Below are 18,080 nucleotides of genomic sequence, written 5' to 3' on the forward strand. Positions count from 1 at the left end.
GCAATATGCAATATACAAACACAGCAGTAATTCCAGCAAGTCAACAGTGAAAAACTGATTTCACCGTATTCCAGATCAACAAGAGAGAATTTTTTAAAAAGCAACTTTTCATGAAAAATACATTGGCTCCTCAGCATGAGCCATTCATTCCTGACTCTATCTATAAACAGCAGACCTAAAGGTGTACCCGTGTGTGTAACACTCATCTTGCAAGTGCTTAAGTGTAAAGCACCAATTTGAAAACCTGTGGTGAAGACTGAGGTAAAATGAGGTGTAACGTGCCAATTATTTCTCACCAGCTGATGTTCTTTTTTCTCTCTGTCGGTAGCTGGGTCTCGAGAAATCATGGCAGATGAACATATCCTGTATTGTGGAGTGCCCGGTGAACTGTCAGCTTTCTGTCTGGTCGCCCTGGTCCCAATGTTCCCAGACGTGTGGCCTCTCAGGTGGGTCCCAACTACTTTGTAGCCAGCTGAACTTCTGAGAATCTAGCAGCTGCCACTTTGACTTGATGTTTACTTATGTTTTTACGTGAAAATTAATAACAAGACATCAATGCATATTAGAAGTCAAAGCAACTTGCTTTTCAGTGTTTACGATATTCCAGTGACATGTTCATTGACTTTAGAAATTTGCATCAATTTCCTGCTACCCGATAACAGTGCTCCCAGGAGATGGATGTCACTGATATTATTTTGCTGTTATTATAATAATATATCTATAAATATTCATGAGAAAACAAACTGGGCTCGGGTTCTGTACGAATGAAACAGCAGCCCATTATAAGCTGCCTGTTAGAACATTAGTTTGCTTATAAGACAAGTGCCCTGTGGAGCTGCTATTGATTTCCACTTGTAGACCAGCCAGCTTCCTATGTGGCACAAAATGGCTGACTTCTGGGCCAACAGGTCACCACCAACACCACTCATCTTATAAGCAAACCAGTGTTCTAAAGAGGTAGCTTATAATGGGCTTCCGCAATGCTGGACTTGCACACTATAAGCTGTACCCTGACAAGACCCATAATAAGATGAATTGGAATTTTATGTTATTTATAAAGGTCACTAATAATATTCATAGATCACATGAAACTGTTATATTATACATTGTTCATTGTGTTTCCTGGTCATTGACCACTCATTCTTCCTCGATAAACATAAAGCAATCTTGTTACAGTCCTTCGGTGGGAATGCCATTGAGTCAACCATACATTACACTGACAGCTGGCATAGTGGCTGTTGGCACAAAAATGGATTAAAAATGGGATAAAAACAGCCCATAAACGTTACGGTTTATATTATTAACAAGTGAGGAGTGATTACAAGGCAGTGAATAATCCAGGGACTTCAGGTAATTGTTACAAGCTGCTCAAGCTTCACTCTAGTGCAATGAGCTCAGTCTGAAAGGCTTGATCAGAATGCTGGATTATTGCTCCCAGTGTTTTGCCATTGAGTTAAGGACCAAGTTGTGTTTCACTGAACACTTTATAAAAGCATGAGGGAGGATTGAGATGAGTTTTTATAACCAAGTTGTTGTGGAATCTGTGCCTTCTTCATTTAGGACAAATTCAACGTACAAGAACCATAATTCAGCCATTCCAGGGGGATGGACGACCGTGTGTGCTGCAGCTGGAACAATTCAAATCCTGCCCCATCAAACCCTGCTATCGATGGCAGTATGGCAAGTGGGCCAAGTGCAAAATTGAGGTACTCTAAGCTCCATCTTTATACTACCTTTATCGAGCTTCAGTAAAACTACCTTTGCAAGCTGGGTAATGAATTAACAAACTAACCAATTTGTATAAATAATCACATTTAATTACACAGACTATATAGCAATGAAATGAGCCATTTGGCCCAACTAGTCCTTGCTGTTTCCACTCAGCATGAGGCTACACCTTACCTAATCCCTTCCTAATTTTCTCCCATATCCTTCTATTCCCTTCTTGCTCTTAAATGCAATGTTTCCTCTTATGACTGTGCAGAAACAGTTTAACACTGCTACATAATTACAATCAATACTCAAATCCTGCTGTATGAGGCTCCAGGTTGAACATGACGGGTGTATTCTATTTGTAAAATAAAACTCCAGTTCCTATTGTTTCTTACATCTACTCTAGTGACCTATTTGAGCTTCACCTTTCTCCTCCCCAGAAGTTGTTTCATGTTTCCTCCTTCCCACAATATACCCGTTGCAGGGTAGAAATACCATCCCACAGAAGATTGAAAGACCCTTTCTGTGAATTTGATTGGATCAACAAGCTACACTCAACAACGACTTACATTTATATGGAGCCTTTCACAGAGGATGAGAGTCTTAAAATGGTCAAATTATTTTCGGCCTTTTTAACAAGCCACATTGGTCCTCCCTTTTTTGTCGTTGAAAATCCCAATCACCTGACCCCTACATTTGGACTCTAATATTAACCTGGAAAATCCTAGATTCAATCAAGCGCTCTGGGATGCTACCCTACGTAGGTAGCATTATATAAATGCAAGTTGTTGTTGTTGTTGTTGAATCACTTCTCATTGCTTGTGATTGTGAATCACATAGAAAGGTAATGTGCCCTTTTTTGTTACTAGGATGCTCAGTGTGGAGTTGGTACGAGGTTTCGAAATATTTCATGTGTTGTGTTTGATGGATCCAGTGAAGGTCCCGGGCAGACAGTTGATGAGGAATTCTGTGGGGACCTGGAGCCTATGGTGGATGGAGATACCCATATAGTCCTTCAGGAGTCATGTACTGTCCCATGCCCAGGTACAGCGGGACTTTCTATAGCAACAACTTATATTGCATCTTTCAAACATGGAAATCAGCTCAAAGCACTTTAGAGAGACAGAGTGAGAGTGCAAGCATTGTGGGAATAAAGGAAGAAGGTAAGAAGAAGATGGCTGAAGGAGCAGTGAAAGAGTCGGGATTTACATGTGATTTAAAAGCAGAGAGAGAGAGGAGAGGGATTTAGAGAGAGAGTTCCAGAGAGGAGTTTAAAGCGACATTCTTTGGAAGACATAAGAAAAACATACGTTGTATGGTCGAGTTATGCCTAAGAGACAGGATCTTAAATGCTGCTAACTCAGGAGGAGTGTACTGACAATTTGTGCTTTTGGCCTTTTTTCTTGATTCTGTTAACATTATTTGGGCAGCGATATGGGCAGTGTTCCAAAGATTTCACATACACAAACCCAACTAAAATGGAGCGAAGATGTGTGACCTCTGCAACAAGAACAAATTTGTATAACATCAGGAGGACTTCCTAAAGTGCTGGACAGTCCAGGGTTTGCACCTGTGCTGGGGGAATTTTAAATTCTGTCATAATTTGGAAGCCTATTTTTAAGTGCTGCAGAAAATTGCCTTCCAAATTACCAATGAATTTACGAGTTTTGCACAAATCTACTCTTTTTTGAAAATTACTACAAAGTAGTCTTACAGTGCAAGGCTTCCATTCTTTAGGGATTGATAGAAAGCCTGAGATTGTGCTGTAGCATTTCATTCTCCCTTATGGCTGTCATTTAAGTGAGTCTGCAGCAGAGTGCTTTCTGTAATTCAGCATCAAATCGTCAGTCTCACACGCAGTATAAGGGTAGCTGGTGTGTGAAATGGAGAATGTCACTCTGCAGTAAAAGGTTTTAGACTTGGATTTGGGGTTATATAAGATTGCATATAAACATTCAAATTGAAAATAAATGCACCGAAAGCCATTTAATCATCCATTCAGCAATTCATGTCAGATTTATGTGCCATCTCCTCCAGTAGCAGATCCATTCAGAGCAGAAAGCTGGATTTAAATTTCCTGCTCCGAGTACTTATTGTCAGGATCTGAGGAGAGCTTTGCATTGCTGAGCTTCACTAACGAATACTAGTTTGTTTGTCATTAAACAGTTGGTCACACATAATAATAAAACCAGTCCGTTAAAGCTTATTGGGCCATTCACAAAAAACAACTAATAATAGATCATATTTGTACACCAAAGTGATTAGCCTTCTAAAGTATCCTGTTGTCTTCAGGTGAGACTTGCGGTTAAGTTGCTATTGGGTGAAAATTGAGAAACATAGTAATTTTCACTACTGTGCTGAGCAAATATATTGATTGGGGTGTGGGGGCTGTTGTCCTCGCCTCAGTCATTTTTTATTTAGCTTGGACCAGAAGTCTGAGTCACTGGGGTGAATGGGTAGTGGATCAATACATTAGAGTTCTACATTTCGCTCTGAAAGTCATACACTTACATGAGATGTCGCGGAGATGTATTACGGCGCTATATATCAAATGCGACGATTATTATATTCATACTATAGCGAATACAAATCTATTAATTATTCATTGCTGAATCAGCAAGGCCCACATGAATATCATTCCGCAAAGCTCTTCTGGGTTTCATTTTACTCTGGATATGAACCTATGTTTCCCAATAGATTTTGTTCTATTTCATTGTTTTTAATTATATTATTTGTGTATCTTACTTATATACTCACATTGTGTGCCCGGACCTCTGCCAATCCTACCAGTTGACAGACAATAGAACACATAAATTTAATGGTGTCTTTCGATGTTGCTTCATAACTGAGATTGTGAATTATGATAATAATAATCACTTTAGTGTAAACATAAAACCCTTCACAATGGCACATGATCCATATATTACCTCCTGCTATTATTATTGCAGGTTTGCAGTAATAATAAAAAATTATTGGTCATGCGCACACATAATATTCAGACTTTATTGGATGTCTTCTGTTATAAGAACATTCAGGACCCAAAAAGGCTATTGCAGTTCATCTGGCTAGTCCATCAATGTTTGACTGTAATGTTATTTATAGGCGACTGTTACCTGACAGAATGGTCCAGGTGGAGTACCTGCCAGCTGACCTGTGTGGATAATGAGGATCTTGGATATGGTGGAGTGCAAGTACGGTCCAGGGCAGTGATTGTCCAGGCCCTGGAGAACCAGCATTTCTGCCCAGAGCAGACACTGGAGTCCCGCGAGTGCACAGGTAGGTAGAGTGGTCCTCACAACTTCCTGCAGGAAAGGACACATCTATGTTGCTTCAACATGATCTGTAATGAAGAACAATGTGTTAAAGGGTTGGTAAAACTACTGCCTAATGGAAAACTGAGATGTACAGACCAGGAAAGTTTGCAAATTTAATTCCTAAACTGTTTTGACTTCATTGATCACAATCGAGACAGCAGTTTGGGCACAAGATTTAAAAATATAAAAAATATAAAAATAATAACGCGCTATATTAAACCAAAAGTATTATTATTATTACAGTTCGCCTCAGTAGCACAGGCTTAGGGAGGGGAAAATGAGTCCTGGCTCCCACTCATGCTTGTGGCCGGGCTTTCAGCCTCTCTGCTCTAAACTTGCATTTATATAATGCATTTATATAATGCTACCTACGTAGGGTAGCATCCCAGATGGACCTCCAACCCACAGTCCCTTTGCATCGCTTCCTCCCTTTCCTCCTTCGAGGTCGGTCTCAAGACCTTTCTTTTCAACCATGCCTTTGGTCTCCCTCCCACCTCTCTGCCTTCCCTCACCTCTACACCACCCCTCCCCCACGCTCGGGCCCCGACACCTGACTGTTCAGCGCTTTGGGACGTCCTCCCGATGTGAAAGGCACTCTATAAATGTAATTTTGTTGTTGTTGTCCAGTAACTCCCTTCTGGAAAACGAGTCCAACATTCAACCTTCTGGGTTTTAGAACCTTGTCCTGCACCTGCTGTTGCCTTCACTCACTAGGACATTAAAGAATTGTATTGGCATGTTCATGCTTAGACATAATGTATGTAATGTTTGAAAATCATCAATATAAAATGCAAGGATTATTGTAATGTCCTGCAAAAAATTACAGTATTCAGGATGTCAGGAAGTTTCTGATCAACAAACCACAGAAGGAGTTTAACTGAATCTTATGCTTCTCTCTCTCTCCCTCCCCAGTCAGATCTATTCCATCAAATGTAATCTGACATTCTTTGAAGTGGAAAGATTTGCATCTCAAAATGCAATTAATAAATGTTTTAGCATCACATTATTTCTAATTGAAACCCATATAATAATCATTCATAACAATAATAAGACTTGCATTTGATATAACACTTATATAACATTAAAAATGCTTAAGGTACTTCACAGGTAATTGCTGTGAAATGTAGTGACTGTTTTTGTAAGCAAATATGATAGCCATTTTGCACACAGCAAAATCTTATAAACAACCATGAGATGAATGGTTAATTTATCTGGATAACGATGAGCAGGACAAAACTCCTTTCGGTTTTGAAATAGTCTCTTTGGATCTTTGATGTCCACCTGAAGAAGAGACGGACTTGGTTTTAATGCCTTGTTCAACAATACAGGTGGCACCTTTGATTGTGCAATGCTGCCCCAGCACTGCCCTTGGTTGTTAGGCTGGAGTATGAGCTCAAGTGCTAAAGTCCATGGTTAAAGTTTCAGCTGGATCAGTTGGTAGGATTCTCACCTCTGAGCCAGAAGGTTGTGGGTTCAAGCACCAGGTCAGGACTTTGAACTCACAGTCTAGGCTGACAATCCAAAGCAGTGCTGGGGAAGTTGCTGCATTGTCAGAGGTGCCGTCCTTTGGATAAGACGTTAAACCTGAGTGCATGTCTGTGTGTTCAGGTGGACGTTAAAGATCCCATGCCACTATTCAAAAGAAAGGGAGTTTCTCACAGTGTCATGGTACATTATGATGGTACCGCAATAACAGTGTGATTATACAGTAGAGGTGACTTTGAGTGTGGTTTAAAGCACAGGGCACAGCAGGTGCAGGCTTAGTAAACATATACTCAGTTACATACCACAAATTGTTTTCCAAAGCCAAAACCAGAAAATGATGGAAATCTGCAGCAGGTTAGAAAAGTGATAGTTTAATGTCACATTTTATCCAATTTGGACCCCCCCCCACCGCTTGTGATGCTAATAAAGTCAGTTTGGCCCATCATGTCCATGACAACTTCCTAAAAGAGCTAATCAATTAATCCTACTCCCTACCCTATAATATCTCCACTTTTTTTCTCAGTTATATATTTTTTAAATATTTGTCCAATTTTCTTTGAATAGCTACATCCTGCTTCAACCACAATTTATGGGAGAGCATCAATGTCCCAACAAACCTCTGTGTTTAAAGAAATTAAGACAGAGGGTTAACATCTCCCTTAGTTATTTTGATAATAATGTTAAATTTAAGCCCTCTAGCTACTGGATCATCGACTTGCGGAAATAGTTTCTCCTGACTTACCAGCCCAAACCTCATGATTATAACACTTCTCTTGTTTCTCCTCCCAGCTGGATTTGTTCCTGTAAATACATGATTGTAAGAAAGTTTTTTTTTATAGCCTGATTATTCTAGTTCTGATAAAAGACAGACCTGAAAGGTTAACCTCATAATAATAATAATCCTTGCATTTGATATAGCGCTTTATCGTGTCTTCGAGATGTCTCAAAGTGCTTCACAGAATATACTGTAAAGTGAATTGACTGTATATTTTGTAGGCAAAATATTCTCTTTATTCTCTTTGAAATCCTGATGAATCTGTTTTGAATTTCCAGTATTTCTATTTTCCTTATTGTTTTCCTTTTTTCAAATCTTTTTAATCCTGGAATGAATAAACAATATGTTTCACAGATTTTAGAGTGCTTTCTTTCAACTGATTCCCACACGCCCCGTGTGCTTATTTTTGATGCCTTAAAGCACAGTAGACATCTCAGAGGCTGTTTCACCAGATACTGCTTGCTGTGATTGTATGATGGGATATGATGGATCTCTTGCCTCTTATTTATGATGGTTTCTTATAGATGGTCGGTGTTATGAATATATCTGGCTAGCCAGTGCATGGAGGGGATCTTCCCGAGCAGTATGGTGCCAAAGGTCAGATGGACTAAATGTCACAGGTATAAACAGCATTTTTATTTTCTTCATGCATCAATAAAACACTGTCATTATCAATGATTTCCTGAAATCCCCTTCCATCAAGCGCTTGTTCATTGTGGGCCACATCCTGTGCAATGTTATTTTCCTCCCCTGTTACTTACAGCACACACAACTGAGTGACATGTGCAGGGCTTGAGACCTAGAGGATCTGAACAGGAAGTTACAATTCAATGCACTTGTGTGTAATTGTCGTTTATGTTTCCAGTGTTCTGCTAACACAAAAAAAAGGCTGGAGCTCCAGTGATGAATCTGTGGAACCACATAATCCAGAAATGGGCCGAGTTCAATCTTTGATCTGGGTTGAATTAAATAGTGTGAGCCACCACAGCTTATGTTAGAATTAATTTTGATGACCTTGACTATTGAGTAGTAAGTCGGTCGGGGGCTTGGTCCTCAGACTCAGAATATCTCATGGTCTTAGCCTTAAAACCATTATCTTAAAACTTAAGATCATGCAAAGTATTGGAAAATTCTTCAATTTATTCCAAATGTGGCAACCAAATTCTGCACAGTCTTATATTTTAAGAGATCTTCAGGCTAAGATCATGAAAATCTGGGGGTCTTGCATCCTTTTTCATTGACAATCTGCTGGAAACGTGTGTGCATATGTGGGTCTGCATTAAGATGATCAATGAAAATAGAAATTCCATTCCAGACACAGCTAAATCGCCATATGTGGAATTCTCAGACTGAAAGATTACAACAAGTTGCATTTGTAAAGTGCCTTTCACATGGAGTAGCATCTCAGAGGGTTTAAACAATAGCGGGGCTTGACTCCAAACCAGGAAGATAGAGGATGCACGGTCAAAGCAGAAGGTCTTTAGGTGGAAACTAAATACTTGCCAAGAGGGGGCAAGGTAGACAGATTGATGTAGGAAGTTTCAGGGCATAGTGGCTGAAAGCATGGTTGCTGTTGGTGGAGCGGACGGGACGAGGGACGATTAAGCATGGTGATGAGCTTCCACTGACCAAGAAAAATACACAAAATAGCAATATTTTCACTATGGGCTTATTACTGGAAGATCAACGTTTCTAGCAAACAGTTTAAAACAAACCCTCTATTGAGCGAGGACAGGATTGAGTTTGGTTGCGTTGCTTCTCACTCGTATTCATTGTCCATGAAGCTACATGAAAAACAACCACTTAGTAAGATCCCAGATCTCTGTTAACATCTGTGGAACCTTGACCAAACACGAAGAGAGGACAGACGAGAAGAATATTTGGATAAAAAATATTTCCAAGCAGAAAACTGATAAAAGAAAAATTACCACTGATAATTGGTCTGCAGAATCGTCCACTTCATTTCAAATAGTGTCATGGATATTTAACATCCATCTGAACTGACAACGCCTCAATTTAACATTTCATCGGAAGGACAACACCTCCACCAATGCAGCACTATCCCAGTAACACACTAAAGCAGCTGTCTAGACTGAGATCAAAGTCCTGACATGAGGCTTGACCCCACAACCTTCTGATTCGGAAACAAGAATGCTACCAATTAAGTCAGACTGACAAACAGTACTATCGGTCTCAAGAAAGGCTTAACTACAATATTCTGTAAACACAGTGTACTGTAAATGAATAACCTCTGTCTGTCTTGTTTGATCAATCTTCAAAATTTGACTTCTAAGATTACTTGTGTGACTCTGAAATTATAAAGTTGCCTGTTTGAGCTTACAGATTTCATTTTAGAAACATTAATATTGAAACATTATTTATGATATAATGGAAAGACCATTGCAAGTAAATTGTTCCCTGTCGTTAAACTGAATTTTCTGCTCTGTAGGTGGCTGCTCTGCAGTGAACCAGCCTTATGGTGATAGATCATGCAACCCGCCATGCAGTAAACCTTACTCCTACTGCACTGAGGTAAGTTTCAGCTACCGAGACATTCCTGTTTAATGTTTTTGCTCTTCCATTTTGATCATGTAGTTTTCTGTAATACCAAATACTGATTTTTTGGGCTAAAATTAAAATCATTGCAAAAGATATAAAAATATTCATTTTTTTCGACCACTGTCCAGTCTGGAGTTTGTGCCTGTGAGGAAGGCTACACGGAGGTGATGACATCTGACAGTTTGCTGGACCAGTGTACTATGATCCCTGTGTTGGAGATCCCTTCAGTGGAGGATAAGAAAGCAGACGTGAAGACGAGCAGAGCCAGCAACCCAACCCAAGAGTCCGACAAGAAACAAGGGCGTGCAGGGAGAACATGGTTCCTTCAGCCCTTTGGACCAGGTCAGATAAAAATACACACTGTTGATCTCAGTCTGTAATTCACGGGAAAAGGTCTTTGACTATACATTTATATTTCTCTACCCAAAAAGTAGCATTAATTAAAATGCTTAGAATAATTATATGTATCAATTTTTACACAGTCAATCAGCAAAAATGTGTCAAAGCTATGTTGTTTATATAGTTGCATATTCTTTTTAAAAAAATATTCAGTACAAAAAGTTACTGATGTAATTATAAATGTGTTTTATATTCAGCGATGTATTCAAAATTCAACACTGAATATTCCAAGCTGTTGATAAACATTTTGTTAACGTAAACCTGCAAATGTAATTGAACGATATGAATATTGTACAATTATAAAACTGTATTTATCATTCATTCATGCTTAATCACTGGAAACTTTGTTCAACAACAATTTAATGCTCATGGCTGCATTTTAATGCTACAACTAAATCTTAAAATTGTTTTCTCAAATTATGGAGTGCTAACATTGAAAAGATCTTTGCAAATATGCTATTCTTCTTAACTAGTTTAAATGCATTGGCAGATCCCATGGTTTTCCTACTTATCTAATAATATGATTGCATGAAGCACTGACTGACTGGTGTAAAGATATAGTTTCTGAGCAAAACAACAGCCAATCTTGAAAAAAAAATGTTGGAACAAATCAGTGGCAGAAGGGAAAATCTAAAGGTCTGGAGTAGATTTTGTGGCACAGACTGTTAGAATAAAGCAAGTCATACCATCAGACAGTATTCCTGGCTCCATAGGCTGGGATTATCAAGTTATCACTGCATTGAATTATAATTTCAAAAAGAGCTGAATAACTATCTGTTTGGGAATAGAGTTGAATATTTCGATAGTGCATCTGAGCTGAACAATTATTCAGTTGAGCTGAGTTGAATAAAGGGACACAGTGCAACTAGGACTAGGGCAATGACCTCTATTAAAAGAAGGAGGCCAGGTTTCAATATTGGAGATGTGGATACCTCTTCTGGAGTTTTTGTTTGATTTCCTTTGGGGATTTTGGAATATCTATGCTGAGTTTCTTCCTGGTAGAGTGAGTGCAGGAGAGGTCTGGGAGACAGAATAGTTTTCACCTGGTTTGTAAAATTAATAGGCTGCATGAGCTGAATGATCTCTTCCTATTATGAGTAGTATGTTTATTTCCTCTCGAAGGTTCAGCCTCCTGCTGCAGCATTCCCATAATTGTTTGAGGAAGTCTGTTACTTTATCAGAATCTCTTCCTATGTTTCCATTAATCCCTGACTCTTAGCCAGCCATAGTTTGGTCCATTGACTGCAATTCATTCCAGATATCTGTGATCTCTGACCTTAAAGCTGTTTGAGATTTTGATCCAACCCAATGCTCAGTCATATCCGTTCCCATTTTCTGCAGCTCTTTCAATACTTATTGCACTGTGATCTTTTCCTTCCCATGCCAAACCTAATGAAATCTTCAAACCAGTCCATTGTAGTTTCACCCCATCTGCCACATCCTTTGCCCTTTATTTGCTGCTGTTTCTGCTCCCAAATATCACATTTCTTAAGATCACTGAGGTCTCATCTCCAGGTCATCATTGTCTTTCTTTAGCTCAAGTTTCTCTCGCAGCCATTCCACCACATCAGCCTCGTCAAAGGTGTAGTCTAGTTCCAAACTGATTTTGCTCAGTGTTTTGTTTTTGAACATTAGACCTAAACCAGTTAAAAATGAAACCAGGAAACATTTCTTCAGGCCAATAGCTGTGAGAAATAGATAGCATAAAATGTTTTGCATAAAATGGATTGCATAAAATGCACTTTAAATCATATCATATCCTGTTAAAGTACACTAAATGTGAAGATAAAAGGTTCAGTCATTTGTTCTTTGCTGTGATGCTACCAGAGCCACTTGATGGTCTCCAGCACAAACTTACTTGCATTAAATTTCAATAAAATAATCTTCAAAGGCATATTTTCTCATATGTAAAAAGCGTAATAAGAAACTACAAAAAACAAAACATTATAGTATAAAATAGTTGTAACATTTATATTATGACACGTTAATATGGCCCGTACAATTCCTACAAAATGATCAGATTCATAACACTGCAAGGTTTTATTTAATTAGCCTTCCTATAGTATAGGTGTTAATTGTTATTGTTTGTATGCATTTCTTGGTGCATCAAATTGGTATGACAACACTGAGAGCTCCACAAGAAGGGTATTGAGCATATCAGAGATACTTGTGTATATAGTGATCAATTCATGAGAAATAGCTTGATGTTGATTTTACAACATTAGACTCCATCACATTATCCCCTTCACAATAAAGGATCAAAACATTTAGCCAAAGCATCAGTCAATGATACCATACTGACCTCTGCTGGAAGCTGTTTGCAATGCTAGCACATTGATGCCCATCAATAGATATTCAGGGAACATACTCAAACACAATCTCCATGCACACCGCAAATGTAGAATCTACCAAATATAGAAATGATGGCATAAAGCAACTAATTTTCAAACCCCAGGTTTTTCTGATCAATAGTTTCTAGAAATGAGTATAGGATATTCAATAAACTAAAATGGATGTCTCATTATAGAATGCAAATCAAATTATTCACACAATGCGATGTCCTTTTTTAAAAAAAAGTCTTTGAAAGGCACAGATATCATTTTATGAATTGGTATCTGCATTATATTGGTTGACCAAATATTGGAATACTGTTGTTGAAATCTTTCAGAGGTACAATATCTTCGTAAGTTAGGAGCCCCAAGATAAAAGCATTATAATATTAGGATATAGCAATATATTCAAAAACACAATATGGGAGTGGACCCTATTGCTAATGTTTAGCAGTAACTCAAACCTTTATTCATTTTGATCTCTGAAACAATATTAGGTTTCTATATTAATTGTTATGATTTAACAAAGTATCTTTGCTTTATAGATGGGAAGCTGAAAACATGGGTTTATGGTGTGGCAGCAGGAGGTTTTGTCTTAATTGTCTTCATTGTTTCTATGATCTATCTAGCCTGGTAAGTTTGTGATGCTGTGTGTAGCTTAGATGTATAGCGATGTAGCCATTGTGTTGATATGTCTAACATGGGTGCTTTGCTTGCATGCAAACTGCTGAAACAGGTCCCCAAAAACATGTGAATAAGTACAAGGTTAGGGGACGTGTTGCTGTAAAGCTTATCTCTGCTTTGAAGGAATCAGCCTTGAACCTGCAGATTGTAAAAGACAAAAGTCTGCAGAATAAATACTCCAGCATTTATATTTGTATTGTGATATGAAGTTATGATCTAAAAATAAATCAGCTGCAAGCTTCATTTTGTAAATTGTCTAGTTAGTCTAGTGTAAATACTGAATCGGTCCAACATACTTTATTTTAAGTCAAAAACAGCTTCAGAAACTGGCTCCAGGTGCTTTGCCAGCCATGGTGAGAGAATATAAAGTTTGGTGCTGTTTCTTTAACCCTTGTCATGCCCATGTTCTAACCACTAATTGACTTACAAGCCTCTAACTTGTAACTGACTGACCAGTTTGAATGATATGGTAGAGGTATTGATTGTGCAGTGGAAGCCGCACTTCATTAACTTGAAGTTCTTAGCATTCATACAGGTTGATAATAATAATCCTTATTATTCCTTACAGAAAGCTGCTGGCACTTTACCCACAGGCGATTTATGATTCCAGTCTTTATCTTTCAGAGTCGATTAGTAAATCTTTTTCTAAGCATCTCCATTGGTTAAAGTGGCATGACAAAGCTGTTCTAATCACTGAATCTTGAAACACATTAAACTACCCAAAGAATGTTCTGTATTATTTGTAGACATGTGTTTGGTGTCTACCATTTAGGTCACGATTTAATCCCTTGATAAAAAAATTAAGGGGTCAAAATTGCTGTATTTCTAAATGCATACCATTCTTAATTACCCACATAAGGAAATGTACATAAATGCAGTTAAATCATGTCCTAAGCAAGTTTAGAATGAACAGCCCTGATTTTGGGAGAAGGCTTTCTCCCTCCAAGCACTCAGAATTGAATCACTGCTACCACTGTGTTTAATGCAATCTGAACAAGCAGCAGGAAAGCTTGCCAGACAGTACACTCAATGGAAAACTATGTAGATTTAGCTGTTAGGACTCCAGCAATACCCCAATGCACAACTCTGGATCTCCTAGCCCTGACTCCTGCCAGCCTGAGCCTAATACTCTCCGGAATTAGGTAAGCAGAATGAGTCCCTCCAGGGAGAGATTCCGTTCCAATAAACATCACTGGGCTCCATGTATAGGTCAGATACATGGAATTCTCAGTTTGGTTTGGATACTCTTAAGCATGGCAATAGGTTTCTGCATGCGTTAGACACCCAGCTGACCAAAAAATAAATGCTTTTACAATACCACAATAGAAATTTATATTTATATAGTGCTTTTCACGTTAGCTGGACAAAGCACTTGGCACTGCTGGCTCGGCACCTGAACTGGTGGTGGGAACTGAGGGTGGTGGGGAGGGGGAAAATGACTGAAGGCACAGTCAGAGAGGTACTTCTTGAGATGTACCTTGAAAGAAAAGGGAGGTCGCCAGTCGGAAGCACGCCCACCCGCCCACCAATAGTTGGTTGGATAAGGTGGGTGGACATGAAGCAGGCTGGTGCTGACTGAGGGAGGAGAGTGGCTGGGTCAGTAGGGATTTTAATTTACAGTTATCCTAGGGCTACTCTCTGGGCATTAAGCAAAAAATGTGTTTAATTCGACCAGGCAGGGAGAGTGTGGATTTTGCATTTCTTCTCCAGATAGTGACCTAAAAATAATTCTACAGGTAAAACATTGAAGTTAAAATGAGTTCTAGGTTCAATGAGTCAAGAAAATATTCCCTGTTAATCATATAAACAATGATGGCAGTAAATCAATTCTGACAGTGTAGAATGGTGAGAAAACATTCTCTAAAGTCAGCGCCTGTTGTTAAAGACAGGTTAAGGGCACATTTATACCACAGTTTCTGTACTCTCCCCTCATGACTGGAGTTGATAACTAAGGAAACTGATTTAGAAATACAACAGTTTCAAACCCTGTGTTTTTTTCAAAAGTTGTCTCTATCAGAATGAGAATTGAAAGTTTTGCTGAACATAAGTTTCCTCTTTGGTGTTGATGAATATCTATAATCAGATATAGCCTGAGGTAGATGCGCCCTTCAAACTGCCTAAATTAACTGCCTTGACTCCAAACCTCAGAAGTAAATGACTTTTGCATTAAAGTAACACTTCTATTTTTTTTAATAGTGCTGCTGTGTAAAATAGATAGTTTGTGAAAGACCCACATTAAAAATTGTTCACTCGTGAATTTTTTAACAGCTTTCTGATGTGGCAGATCAAAGTGAAAGTACTGCAGTTGCCTTGGGTGCAAGTCACCAGCCATTTTGTAAAACCTATTGCATTTTCTTTAACTGAGCACATCTGAATAGTGATATTTACTGAAATACAACAACAAATTACATTTGTATAGCACATTTCATGTAGGGAGAGATGTCCCAAGATGCTGGACAGTCAGGGCTTTGGACAAGAGCTGTGGGTTGAGATCAGAAAGGGTGGAGAACATGGAGGTAGGGTCTAATTTGTGAAATTCGCACAAGGGATGGAATGTGCTATCTGGAGCCTCTACAATTTGCCTGAGACCAAATTGGGCTTTTAGAGGTACTAGGGAGGGAGGAAGGATCAAAGAGTGGAATAAATGGCTGTTGGGAGATGGCATTTTTCATGCTTTGAGACGTCCTCCCAATGTGAAAGGCACTAAATAAATGTTAATTGTGTTGTGCTCATAAGAGTTTAAATGATTTACGTCCATTGTAGAGGATTGTATCGTTGAAACCATTTTAACTACTGTATGTGCCTTTATTCATTCAAACTAATCCAAATCTCTCCTCTCCTTCCTCTATAGCAAAAAGCCCAAGAAACCACAGAGAAAACAAAACAACAAGCTGAAGCCTTTAACCTTGGCCTACGATGGAGATGCTGACATGTAATCTCTGTATTGCTTAAAGAAACTTTCCCAGTCTTTCCTCATTAATGTAAGATATAACGTGCAGTAAAGTATGTCCCATCTACAGTCATTTGGGGAATTTTGTGACACGTTTGTCAGATTCTGCAGCACAGTGACATTTAACAGGAACAAGGATGGAAAAATGCACAAGGAAATGTCATTCTCAGAAAAACAAAGGTCTGGAGATGTACCAGCTGCCTATTTGTAACAATTGAAGCCTTTGAAATGATGCAACATGACTCTCCACCCTGCAAACACAAAGAGCTTTTCTTTTATCTGGCCAGGACATTATGTACAAAATTCCATTATATTTCAGAAGTAGAAATGAAGTTCTTATTAAATTGTCTTTTGTCTAACAACTGCACAATCCACCCAAGAGGCCCACGAACCTATGAGCCTATGTGGGAAGGTTCTCCTCTTTCTTACTTTCACTGCGCTAGACTGGAAGACGGAGAATGGTTTGCAGACACAATGCAAAAAGAACCACTATGATGCGTTGATGATTCAAAATGAGCAGCCCAAGATTTTCCTAGCAAAAGTTCCCTAAAACCACTTTGCAGCAGATTACAGGTATAGCAGTTCACAATAACACATATGTGCTTGGCAACAAGTCAACAGTTTAAACAAGTGGGACAGATGAATTCTAGACAATTCTTGCACCACCTCGGTCCTCTGAAACTGAATTGTGCAATAGTAAGCAATAGAAATCAAGAAGCATTCATCTAAGAAATTGAGCTCTTAACTAAAAGCTTAAACCGTCTCTTTTTAATCTTTCCATGCTTTACCTACGGACCTGAATACTGAATTAGCAAACAACAAGATAACCAGTTACTCCAAAACACTTACTGCTGCTGAAAGCGCTTGTACCTAATTATAGTTACAAAATATGGCACCATATTATTCTACCTAAGTAAAACCTTTCCAAATGGCCTATGGCCTATTAACACTTTTTCATTGTGAGGCACCCTTTTGCACTATATTAGTGCTGCATGATATGCACTTCGCCCACAAATATACAGTGAATTCACTTTACAGTATATTCCGTGAAGCGCTTTGAGACGTCTAAAAGACATGAAAAGCGCTATATTATTATTTTTATTATAACCAGTTATCACCTTAGAAGATAGTCTCTTGTGAACTAAAGTGTCTCGCTTCAGTAGTGTAAGATAGATAGTTTGAAAGGGAGCAAACTAATATTGTTTACTCATGGATTACTGCTTTGTACTGTGGCGGAATGAAATCAGAGTAATTTTAGTCGGTGTGTGTGTATATATATATATATAGATATATATATAATATATCACACTAGCTATTTTGTAAAAGGTCTCTTTGTGGTCAGTGCAGTTGCAGTATTTATAGGTGTCTAGTCAGACTCTCTGAAAAATGTAATTGTTGTTCTAATATTATGTAATTATGTTATCCAGAAAGCAACAAAAGCTGTTTTTGCTAATTAAACTTTTTTTTGCACATTTTCATTGCTCCTTTAAAAGGAACAAAGGACTTATTGGCATCACAGTTTGGTTATTTGTTACAATCACATACATTCAGTATGACAAAGAGGGAAGACAGCAGTCAACAGATGCAAAAGTCAGAAATGATGGTTCAATACTTGTAACTGGGTCAAATGGAGGAAATCTAGCGAGGGAGGGAGGAGTCAAAATTGTATGTGTGATTGAAGGGAGGTAATTTCAGAACAAATCTGCAGAAACACTACTTCAGTGAGCAGATAAACTTATGGAATAGGCTACCTAAGGAGATAGTGGAGCAGAAAATGGTGTTTGTTTCAAGAACAATTTGGTTAGATTTCTGCTAGAAAATAATATCTTGGGATACAGTATATAGTTTGGGTCACGACATGTCAAGCGACT

The 18,080-nt window shown here is 38.5% G+C and overlaps 1 protein-coding gene across 1 annotated transcript in view; it reads left to right on the forward strand.

Annotated features, from left to right (window-relative positions):
- The window catches only part of thsd7aa (thrombospondin, type I, domain containing 7Aa), a 209,744-nt gene extending 192,494 nt beyond the window's left edge, over nt 1-17,250 (forward strand). Inside the window, exons 20-28 of the mRNA XM_042331989.1 lie at nt 329-446; nt 1,561-1,706; nt 2,583-2,757; nt 4,816-4,989; nt 7,812-7,907; nt 9,737-9,819; nt 9,975-10,188; nt 13,121-13,208; nt 16,111-17,250. Coding sequence (XP_042187923.1) covers nt 329-446; nt 1,561-1,706; nt 2,583-2,757; nt 4,816-4,989; nt 7,812-7,907; nt 9,737-9,819; nt 9,975-10,188; nt 13,121-13,208; nt 16,111-16,195 — 1,179 coding nt within the window. The 3' untranslated portion in view covers nt 16,196-17,250. The remainder of the gene's footprint in view (nt 1-328; nt 447-1,560; nt 1,707-2,582; nt 2,758-4,815; nt 4,990-7,811; nt 7,908-9,736; nt 9,820-9,974; nt 10,189-13,120; nt 13,209-16,110) is intronic.
- Nucleotides 17,251-18,080: the final 830 nt, after the last annotated feature.

This window comes from Callorhinchus milii, unplaced genomic scaffold, assembly GCF_018977255.1.
Source record: "Callorhinchus milii isolate IMCB2004 unplaced genomic scaffold, IMCB_Cmil_1.0 Scaffold2, whole genome shotgun sequence".
Lineage (NCBI taxonomy): Eukaryota > Metazoa > Chordata > Chondrichthyes > Chimaeriformes > Callorhinchidae > Callorhinchus > Callorhinchus milii.